The 11,312-nt window shown below is 36.0% G+C and overlaps 2 protein-coding genes across 2 annotated transcripts; one reads left to right on the forward strand and one right to left on the reverse strand.

Moving 5' to 3' along the window:
* Positions 1-495: 495 nt before the first annotated feature.
* LOC106167596 (protein lev-9) lies at positions 496-7,675 on the forward strand. The gene is made up of 12 exons (XM_013546399.2): positions 496-597; positions 698-746; positions 1,593-1,761; positions 2,177-2,391; positions 2,816-2,998; positions 3,224-3,391; positions 3,859-4,041; positions 4,306-4,494; positions 5,142-5,336; positions 5,833-6,021; positions 6,308-6,490; positions 6,774-7,675. The coding sequence occupies exons 1-12, from the start codon at positions 574-576 to the stop codon at positions 7,238-7,240; spliced, it is 2,214 nt and encodes a 737-aa protein (XP_013401853.2). The 5' UTR covers positions 496-573; the 3' UTR covers positions 7,241-7,675.
* A 518-nt stretch (positions 7,676-8,193) lies between these two features.
* On the reverse strand, positions 8,194-11,111 carry LOC106167583 (apoptosis regulatory protein Siva). Its single transcript, XM_013546384.2, has 4 exons — positions 10,895-11,111; positions 9,359-9,682; positions 8,961-9,126; positions 8,194-8,785 (listed from the first exon to the last, which is right to left on the reverse strand). Exons 1-4 carry the CDS (start codon positions 11,010-11,012, stop codon positions 8,734-8,736), a joined length of 660 nt encoding a protein of 219 aa, XP_013401838.1. The 5' UTR covers positions 11,013-11,111; the 3' UTR covers positions 8,194-8,733.
* Positions 11,112-11,312: the final 201 nt, after the last annotated feature.

Here is an 11,312-nt window from a genome sequence, read left to right on the forward strand (position 1 = left end):
GGACAATTGTTTGTATCATTTACAAACGATTTATCTCTATGTTCTCCTAAAAATATCCTAATTTAATACTTTAAGTCTAATGCCTCGAAATATACCACCCCGTATCTCCGCTTCTGTGACTGTTTAATAATCCATTCACATTGCTAGATGTAATGTGATAGTTGTTACTGAGAATCTGTTGCGAAATCATTTATGTGTTATTAACACTAAATTTAATGTAATAGTTTTACAAAGACAAGCACGTTAGACTTTTGCGATGATAAAAAAGAAAATATTTTTGGTATACACTGTCTGAGAACCGACAGCGAATGAATCAAACCCTTTAAACTATGGGTTTTCTTTAAAAAAAACATTATGTTAAAGTCCTTCTGAATATTGCCTTGACAAGTTGTCAACAGTTCTAGGCAGCTGATTATTTCTATTATTCCCAATATCGATCATAACATATGCGATTACATTCTAATACATAAATCATTAGCAAAGTGAGGTGTCTGAATTATCAAGGTCGATACTCGTTCTATATTGACAATTTCACAGTCCGCTTTTGCACGTAAAAGGACATTTAGAGATATCATGTGGAAGATGGCTAAAATCACGGTAAGGTGTGAAGTTTAAATGCCTTGCGCAAACCAAGACTTTATGACGAATCAAAATTAACGATAATAAGTGGTCTTATCACGTATCCGTTTTGTTCCAGGTATTTTGCATACTTGGGTGGATGTTGAAGATACAGGACAGTGTTCACGGTAAGTTTTGTCAAAATATAAGAAAATAATATAGTAAAAGATAAACACAGCTAGGTGAATCGGTAAGTTTTTTATAGAACCAAACGTGAGTAGTGATATTATGTACGAGGAGGCACAAGTAGATGCATTTTTCTCATTTTCAACTTTTCGTTTTCGATCCGCCATTACACCTTTGTGGATCGAACTACGCCATATAAAATCAATTTCACATTCAAGTGGCGGTTACTAAAGAAGAATGCAATGAGCCTGTGATATGCAGAATAATACCGCTTACAATCTATCGAAACTCTGGCATTTATTTCCAAAAATATGACCAAAAGCATTATTCGTCTTCAGATACGTACACCAAGAAGTGTTAAATGTACTTTGTTGTTTGTTGCCACATCGGTACGGAAAACTAAACTACTTAACACGAGTTAAAATCGTACACTTTGTCACTTTAATTCTTTGCCAATAGGTCTTGGGCTCTTTCACCCTGAACACCGAACACATTCTTACATATTTCTTATGCAAAACGAACAAATACAATTTTATACAGCAAAAAAAGCACATGCAATGATGTGGAAAAGAAGCAAAGTTAACAACAAAGAGAGGGTTTAAAGTTTTATTTATAATATCCTTTTTTACGTATTTTATTGATAAGTAACAATTTTAATGAACTTCTTTGAATTTTAAATGCAGTAGCACGGGTTTTAGTCTCTCATAACCCTCAGCAGGGTGGGTTTTATTTATTTAAAACGTGAGACGTTAATAAAATTATTATTATTATTATTATTATTATTCACCCTGAACACCGAACACACGCTGTCTGTATCATTTAATAAATGTGTTGTTTATGTATCACAGGCAATGGGTGCCCCAAGCAATGGGAGCCGAATGGTGTGCACTGCTACAGAATATTCCAGGGAGTCAAAACCTTTACAAATGCAGAGAACTTCTGCCAGACCACTGTTAGCGGAGGAACGCTGGCTGAATTAGACGATTCACAGAAAAACATGTTCATTGGATCAATGGCGTCAGTATATTAAATTCAAAAATGCCTACAGCGCCTGCAGTATTTTAAAGCCTAAATCACGAATTACTAATACCAATGTGACGGTATTTTCTTAATGCTCATCAATTGCGAATTCCAAATGGAAATTTTTGTTTTATTAAAAAAAAATGGGCTTTTTGCATTTCTTTTTACCTTTTTAGAGATTGATATTTATGCATTCCCGGTGTCCACATCGTTCAGATACTATAATTTAGATAGTATCACGAACATCTTAATGGTTACCCAACACATACCGTGTTTGATCATAGGATGCACTTTCATATTTGAATCGTGGTTCTATTCTAAAGGTATAAGCACCTCTTTGGTGTCTCACTGTCATTTGTTCTTTGAAGTAAGTCTTAACGTATTCTGTAGATTACACTCTTTAATGTCTCAGATCTGGGTATGGCACAGCCAACTTCTGGATTGGACTCAAACGACAAAGTGGCACCTGGACGTGGGTCGGAGGGTCAGCAGCGACTTTTACCTTCTGGAACGCATGGCACAACAAGCCGGACGCCAATGGAGATTGTACCAAACTGGTCACCGGGGGATTCTGGGAAAATACAGGTTGCAGTAATATGCTGCCTTTTATATGCCAAGTCGGGGCTAGTAAGTGCGTTTTTATACTTCTAGGTGTGTACATCTCACACAAGCATTACATAAAGTGGGATAAGCAAAACGCGTTATAAATTTGCTGAAGAATATATAGTGCAGGTGTACTGTTATAAGTTATGAGTAAGGTCAGCTTACGTGTATATACTACCCAAAATATTACGGACCTAATGGAATAAAGTTAACTGTATTTCAAAGAAAAATAATACGATACTGCCTTCTTAACCCATACCCTGAAAAAATTTACTAAAATGAAAGGAAATGAGATTTTTCTACATATCCTATACCATTCAAACCGCAAATAGGGTAGTTCTTATACTACTATATGATTTAATCTTTGCTTGACTGGCGACTTTACTGTAGATTAAACGGCAGTAGCAACAATTTGATTTTTATTGAGGAATCTGCTCGTTTTCTTGAGGTTGCCCACCGTTGCCAAATAACCAGCACTCCACATTTGACGTTAACGCCACCAGCGTCGGTGCGGTAGTTACGTATACGTGCAATCAGGCCGGATATTTCTATCTCAACTCAACTGATACTGCCCGCACTTATCTTTGTGATAATTCTGGCGAGTGGAATGACACTTTCATAGATTGCGCTAGTAAGTTATTGCTTCTTGGAATCTCATTTCATTACGACAATACTGATCAATTATTATGACAATGATTTCAGTAGACTTATATTTTGAATCATGTTCCATTAGTAAGATGATCTTAAGATCGTTGAAGCCAATGAACAAACCCTAATTAAAAATGATTAAAAGAACAAACGAATGAAATGAAGAATATAATACCACGAATTAATTAGATATCCGGGTGTCTTTCAGCCTGTGCTCCATTCGACACCGTGGAGCAGTCAACATCCAGAAACCTCAACCCTACAACGGTCGAATATACCTGCAACTCCGGCTACATGTTCTCTGATGCTGCCGAAACCAAGGTTGTCGAATGTCAACCAGATGGACAATGGAATGATACACTAGGCAACTGTACAGGTATGGGACGCAATATTACCTTTCCATATAAAATTAGACTTTTTACGCTCAATCGGCAAAATGTCAGCAAAAAAAATCAGTATAGGCCATTTTGCTGCCAGAATGTATTAATGTAAAGATATTGTTATGATGATTGATAGAGACCAAAATTGTAGTATTTTAATTTAAAAAACAGACTTACTGGGCATTTTCGAGCTTAGTATTTGTTCTTCTTCCAAGAAAATTGAAAATACAATGGAGGGTAGTAAATGCTATTTGCTTCAAAATGCGTTATTATTGCTCCTTTTAGTTGCTTTTTTCTTGACATTTCTTGGTATTAAACGGGTTGATATGCGTTTCTGTAAAAATTGCTGTGCTGTCACAACAAGTGCGTATCCAGATTTGTTTTGACAAATCTCTGTATATATCTTAAAAATATGATTTTATAATATAGATTTTTGTATTTGGTATATTTATATATGTTTCAGAAAAACCTTGTCCTGCTGTACCGCCGGTGACGAACGCATACACAGATACTAATACAACAACCCAAGGGACTGTGGTGACACTGACGTGCCAGCCTGGGTTCTTGTATCCTGATGGTACTAATAGTAAAACAGTCACCTGTCAAAGTGACTCTACCTGGACCGCCATGCCTGCATCGTGTGCAGGTAAGAAAGACTTTGGGTGCCGCTGGGCGGCTAAGGGATTAAAAAAAGTATATAGTATGTAGTGCGAAATTTCATTTCTTTAACAAAGACTTAGATTTGTGATTTTTTTCCGAAACAGTTCAGCTTAAAATACTAACGCTCATTAGAAATATATATATCTTATGAAACTTGTGATTTTCCTGTTGACATTGACCGTGTCATAATTTAAACTCATGCTTTATCACTATACACGAAATTTTCTTCTTTATTCTGTGCTATTTCCAGCCCTGTCCTGTCCGAATACACTCCCAAGTATCCAGTTAGGCCGTACATTGGACAACGATCTTACTGTATACAGCACTGTCACCTACTACTGTTATTTTGGCTACGAATTTCCTGACGGCAGTACCACGAAACAAATGACCTGTCAGTCAGACATGTCATGGAGCAATGCCATCACTGATAACTGTCAAAGTAATTATTTTCATGCAATTTGATATATATACGTTACCCTACATCTATAAGCCAATAATGGCAAAGACATGACGGTGATGAGGTAAACCCCTCCCATCCTCGTCCTGTGTTTCAGAGGGCGCTGGAAACACACGTCTACCACGGGCATGTAGTGCCCAGCATTCTCTGCAACTCAGGGCATCAACTCAGTGTGTCTATTCTGGTAGCCAAAAAGAAATCTGCATACATATTGAGTTCAACCTAGTGCCTATAGTTCTCTCATTGATTGGAGCTCACCAAGTATCCCTAAGTAATATAAGCGTGAATATCACTGCGAGGTGAAAAAGGGAGGGTGCAATCAAGTAGAAGCAATATGTTACTTCTGACATTTGAATGTGCATCTCAGTTAATTATAAAGAAGGAGCTAGAAAACACTGATAACACGTGTCACGAAACGTGAAATGCAGAATCCGTATGAAGATCGTGATGATTGTTCGCAACCTACTTTTTAAAATGTATATTGGGAATTCTTTACAAATCAACAAAGATAGATTAAAGGTAGTCCTTCCTACCGAAGACAAAAGTACAAAGCTTTCCGTAAAAAATAAATACATATAAAAATATTTTTTAGAAAATGTCATCTGATTCATCTTTTTTTTTATTTCCAGAAAAGACCTGCCCCAACACTCCCCCTATCAACAACACCATTATTGTTGCCAATGACACCGGGTATGGTGGCGAAGTAGAGTACCAGTGTGTGGGAAATATGCGTTTCCCTGACGACCAAACAACACACAAACTGACATCGTGTACATATGGCAAGACTTGGTCACCAGATCCTAGCGGGTTCCCGCCTTGTGAAGGTAACAACGAACTAAGTTCCAGTATTTTAGGGAATATTTCACTTCTTAGTTGTACGAAGGAGATACATGAGATACGATTCCTTATTTATACCTGTTCTCTATTTCTCTCTCGTGTTTCGACGGTTCAAATTCTAAACTCGGAACATTGCGTGAGCTCTTTTAGCATGTGCCATAATATTCTGGGAATTTCCTGTTACGTCTCTAAAACTCAAGAAAAACGAATGGAAGGAATAAAAGAGTTTCGAAATGTACTTAATAATCACAAGACATAACCTGTAGTCGTTCAAGGAGGATTTTTTATTTCCTCGAAAAAAAGTATTAAACATTTCTAGGCATTTAGCACTCTTTGCTTTATCAGAAAAAAAGTAGCGAATGTACATATATTATATTATATTATATTATATTATATTATATTATATTATATTGTACAGTATATACATTTACGAACTGAGAGAGAAAAGGATACATCTAACCGTGGCATTCCTTCATTTTACAGTGATCACAGGACCGTGCAGTGGCCTGCCTGTACTTCCAGATCGGGCATTTTTAGACACAAACAGCACGGCCTCGGGGACAATAGCCACCGTGTCCACAGAAGCTGGCTTCAAGTTCCAAGACGGTACATTCTTCAAGACCATTATATGTAAAGACGGGGGATGGAATTTTACAATGATTCGTACAACCGGTGAGAAAATTTAGTTCAATATCTTATTCTTCTTTAATGAACATTGTTGATTTCTTTATGGAATTTTACGGAAAAGGACACATACCATACTTGCTTGATGATGATTACACTTGATATTGGGATCACGTCTTTGAAAATGCCCTCGTAGTGTCAGTTTATCTTACAAACTCTCATGTTACATTTAACATTTTAAAGGCCTAAGTTTACTACAGTTGGATAAAAAATTGTTTGAAGGTAAATTAGACGAATTTCGACAGAAATACTGAAAACAAACTTTTTCTTGCAGTGGTAGATTGCACTCAAGAGCCATCGGTGAAAAACGCCACGAGATTTGGAAGCGGCATCCTTTATGGAACACAACTAACCTATTTCTGTGACAACGGGACGGTCTTTGTAGATGGTAGCACTGAGAGAATCACATACTGCAATCGATATGGAATATGGGCGCCGCAAATTACTGACTGTGAAGGTAATTAACGAAATTAATTAATAAGAAAAATCATCTTAACTTTATATGACTTTAATGAAAAAAAATTTAAAATGAGAAGCATTGTTCATATGATTATATTTTGTTTCATTAAAGAAAATAAATAAACCCTTGATGCTGAAATTTTGTATTTGAAAATGGTGAAACACCAATGCCTTTCTTTTGCATTAATGAAATTGCAAGGCTCATGCGTGAACGGTAGGAAATTGTTGCAGAAGTGATATCTTTCATTAAATTATGAACACGTTACATTTTTATTTTCCAGGTAGTGCAATCACAGTACAAAAGAAAATTCCGAAACCCGTACCTGTAGAAGCTAAAACAGAGGTGGTGGTAGCGGTGACAACGCCCCCTTTCGTTATCTGTGGCGTTCTTATTGGTGGAGTAATTTTGCTAGACCTCGCCACTATTGGAAGACACCTAGCAAAGATGGCAGAAAATCTGAAACATTTCACCAATCGACTGAGAGGCCTTCCTCCCCCGAAAAAAACGAAAAAGAAAAGGGACGGCCCGCCCCCTACTTGCGATAATTGTGGCGATTCTCATGAAACGGAGAAATGTCCCAGATGCAAATACTGTATGGAAGAGACTCATAAATCGGAAAAATGTCCCCTAGCTAAAACTTATTGTAAAAAGTGCACTTATTATGGTCATATCGTAACCGAATGTCGAGAGGTTCACAAACTTTTGGCTAAATTGTCCAAAGAAATGCACGACGAGCTTGTTGGATAGATTAATTTTTTCCCATTTTATTACTAAAAACATACGCTACGATATGAACTTATTGTATCTGTGATCTGTGATATTTTAGCACTTGTATATATTTTCTTTCTTTTTTTGAACAAAATGAAAATTAAAGGACTCAAGATTTCAAAGGGAACTCCCCACTTGTACTTCAGCACTTGGCTTCTTGGAATTCTTAGAACACATTTTATTCTCTACCCATAATAAGGCAGTGTTTATATCTAAAAGCTACTAACAAATTCCTGATTCATGGTTTACATATACATGACCGTCAAAGTCTGTGACATAAAAAATCGAAAATTTGAAGATAAAGGGGCATTTTGGGGCAAAATACTGCACGTAGGGGATCATAATTGCACTTTCAATATTTTCACCTATGTCAACGTGTATCCTTACTTATTAAAATCACTAATATATTTCCAATCACGTGTTTGTATCATTCTTTTTTCGTGATCAAGATAACTTATCATCTGTGACCATTGTGTGAACTCAACTTTTTTTTCTTACAACAGAAATTTTCATGGTATCAAACATGAAATATTTGAATCAAATAAAGCTCAAGGATAACACGATGCAAAAGGTCAGATCCTTAGGCCTTTAACCAATTTGCTGGAAGTGGTGTAATGAAAAGTTAGGGAAGTTATAAACATTCCTTATTTAGTGCACACTGTATACAGGGATTTATCTACAGACTGTTAAACGCGTTTGGCACCAAATGGACATAACAGCTAGAAACTTAATATTACTCCCTTAGTTTTATGAACTATCCACAGAACATTGATGTGCCAAAGACAATGTCATTACCTATAGTAATGTGAGAAATAATTTCAAATTGTGGATCTTGAGAAATTAAAAGTTTGACGACCTGCATTGAACATACTTGACTGCCTATTAATCGACTTAATTTTTCTTTTTTTTTTCTATATTATGAAATAAACAACTTGTTGAAATAATAAATTTTTATTTATAAAAGAACAAGTTATGATATAAAAATAGCAACAACATACTCTAATACAACATTGCATTTTGGATACTATAAATTCAATTGCAAAATATCTGGAAGAAAACAAAATAATCAAGCCATGATTGAAGATTGGCAGGATTTGATTTTTTCTAAATACCTGGCGTAATTACTGGATGAACAAATTAATTCATTAACTGAAGCATTCATTTATTAAATCATAACTGTCATGCACCATTCAATGTAAATGAAAACGGTTTCTAAAGAACTATTTTAAGATAAATTGTCCTCTAAATCCTATATATTCTTTCCTCATATCTTCATTTTCTTTATAACAATCTGCATGATCAATTTATTTATCAACATCCCATGTCCAATGAAAAACATTGCCATCAAAGATGTTTAAATCCAAATCTCATTCTCCTTTGAATAAAATATATCTACATTTCAGTCCTCTGTCATTTCCCCTCCAAACGTTACAAAGTCTCTACACCAAGCTCTTGTATTACTATTGAAGTTGCTAGCTTGGATTACAACTCAAACAGAATGGTCTTTCCAGGATGTCATCATAACTGAAAAGACAAATTGAGCAATGTTATCTCACCAAGATTAAAACTTCCTTACTTTAATTTCCTAGAAACACTACCCGTTAAAACCTCCCTTACAGTACCAATCTGTCTTAAATAAAAATTTTATTAAATTAACTTCTTAAAAAGATGTAACCTGCTTATTATGATTAGCACTTACTTTAATACTGAGCACAGCTGGCAAAATTTCCCCTGGCAATAGGTGCATGTTCTGACACACATTGCACACACAGGCTTATCACAGAAGTGACAGGGTTGCAGGGTAGGCTCCATGGATTTTGTACAAGATATGCATGTTGCTGCTACAGGGGTATGTGGTCGAGGAACTACAAAGAACAAAGAATTATTAGTTTTATCAAGATGATGCTTAATAATAAAACCCCCCTTTTTTTCAGTAAATAAACATAAACATCAAAATCTAGTAAAGCTTAAAAATGAACCGACAGTAATAAAACCTGCAACAAGTTTTTAATCGAACCTTTGTCACTGTAGGATCATAAAACCCATTGAATCATAGTGATACTGATAGCAAATTGATAGTAGTTAAAGAGCACACACCTTGAGTAAAAAGACTGGAGAATGCAGATTGATGATTTGGCATTTTGCTCATTTGTTGTTCTGCAGACACATGTCCATTACTGAGACTTCTGAACTCCATGCATTTCTGTGGCTCATTTCCACTCATATTGCACAAATTGTTGTTAATAGATTGCTGGACATGAAAGTTCAGTTTTTGTTGACCAGCAATTGGGCAAGAAAGACCAGTGCCAATGTCCATCATTTCTTGATCCTCTTGTATTGCAGGTAAGGGTGTGTCCCCTGGTAATGGTGCATTGTAGATACCTTTGTATGCAGCACTAAACAACAGACTCCTCGTCTTTTCTGAAGTGAAACAAAACTGAATTTAAAATTGTTACAAATATCATACCATGGAGTAGTTTGCTATGTGTATCGAGTTATAGTGTAGTGTTACCACTTTCAAGAGTAGCAGCTCATGCTTTAGCAAGTTAATATTTATATTTTGCCATATTTACTATTAGTGCTTACATGGAAGATATCAATATAGATAAGTTCAATATACTGAGTCTGCACCAATGCAGACGGTTCTCAAATCTTTCTCCTTATGCTTACTTCCTAAGTTTTACAAAGCCAACTGATATTATTGAGAGTGATGTGAAAAGGGTTCATCTGCCTTTTAGCAATTATATGACACAGAATTCATACATCTGAAGAAGACCACAGTTAAAGAGTTCTGAATGAATAGGCCAGATAATGTTCCTTGCCAAAAAAACAAGTTACTATGAAGAATTGTACATTGAATGCAAGTTACTTGGCCCAGGTTATCTTGGGACACAAATTCAAGTTCGCCACTCTGGTGTTTAGTAGATTAAATGGTACCAATTTGTTAGCTGAATACCAACAGCTACCTATGATACCAGTTTCATTAGTGCATAAGCACAAAAAACTTACCAAAAAACATATATAAAAGCAATCATGTTGAAGACTTAACTGACCAAGGAACAAACTAATAGGCACAATCATGTACATAAAGTTCTTTGGCCCACAGTTTTAGAGTTGGTGAAGGTAGACCCGGGCTTTATAGCTCAGTGGTAGAGCATTCACATGATAAGGGAGCATCCTGTTTTAGATTCCCTGTCAAGTCAGGTATTTTCCCCAAAAAATACTACATTTTGTCCGCCCCATTTTGCTTCAGGACAGAATACAATCCTCGACTTACTCCTCACACTCTTGAGTACCTTAATGGTTATCTTTAGCCAGTGTATGATTTCTTTGAAGATAAGAAGACATTTTTTTCACAACGCTGTCAATGGCAAGACTAGTTGGCTTTACAGCAGCAAGCGGCTTGAGGTGAGAGGTAATCAAAAGATGTGAGAGCTCCCAGATGCACTTATCTGAGTCGCTAGCTGACCGTCATTCCACAGTTGTGACCACCTTTATCTTGGTACATGTACTTCATATGAGGAACCATAAATAGCCGCGTTAACACATTAAACTTTACCGTCCAATTTATACTAGACTGTGACACATAGGTGTAGATGAAGTAGGTCCAGTAAATTAAATAAACTCTCTTACCATAAACTTTCTTCATATTTTCCTCTCTGTTTATTCCCATATCAACGTTTTTCTGGTGCACTACAGTTTTAAACTGCAATGGAGACGCATCCCCAAACGGATTTGGACGTTTCGGCATGACTTTTTATGATGAGTGCAGTAAAATTTAAAAACCTAATTGCGTAAACAACTTTTCGCGGGAATATTGTGCCCATGTGACGGCAACTTCCGCTTGCGCACTCGGATTTGAGTTGGAAGTATCAATAACAAAGAGTTCGTGTTTGTGTTAGACATGTTATTTCAAAGCTTAACATGAAGAATTTTCTTTTATTTTGGTAATTTGATAAAATTACATCCATTCAAGTTGATTTCACGCCTAAAATATGTTTATGAATCTTACACACTTTAGTTTCATTCCGTGTAAAATAATACTCGAAAA

This window comes from Lingula anatina, chromosome 2 (assembly GCF_051362555.1).
Source record: "Lingula anatina isolate TDL-2025a chromosome 2, LinAna3.0, whole genome shotgun sequence".
In the NCBI taxonomy this organism is placed as follows: domain Eukaryota; kingdom Metazoa; phylum Brachiopoda; class Lingulata; order Lingulida; family Lingulidae; genus Lingula; species Lingula anatina.

Bases quoted from the DNA above. Each gene is read 5' to 3' on its own strand.
- LOC106167583 (XM_013546384.2), bottom strand. From the start codon at position 11,012: ATGCCGAAACGTCCAAATCCGTTTGGGGATGCGTCTCCATTGCAGTTT. The intron at 9,683-10,894 runs GTAAGAGAGTTT...GTTTCACTTCAG, and splicing joins AAATATGAAGAAAGTTTATG to AAAAGACGAGGAGTCTGTTG. The intron at 8,786-8,960 runs GTAAGTGCTAAT...TTGTCTTTTCAG, and splicing joins CAGCTGTGCTCAGTATTAAA to TTATGATGACATCCTGGAAA.
- LOC106167596 (XM_013546399.2), top strand. From the start codon at position 574: ATGTGGAAGATGGCTAAAATCACG. The intron at 2,999-3,223 runs GTAAGTTATTGC...GGTGTCTTTCAG, and splicing joins CACTTTCATAGATTGCGCTA to CCTGTGCTCCATTCGACACC. The intron at 6,022-6,307 runs GTGAGAAAATTT...TTTTTCTTGCAG, and splicing joins TACAATGATTCGTACAACCG to TGGTAGATTGCACTCAAGAG.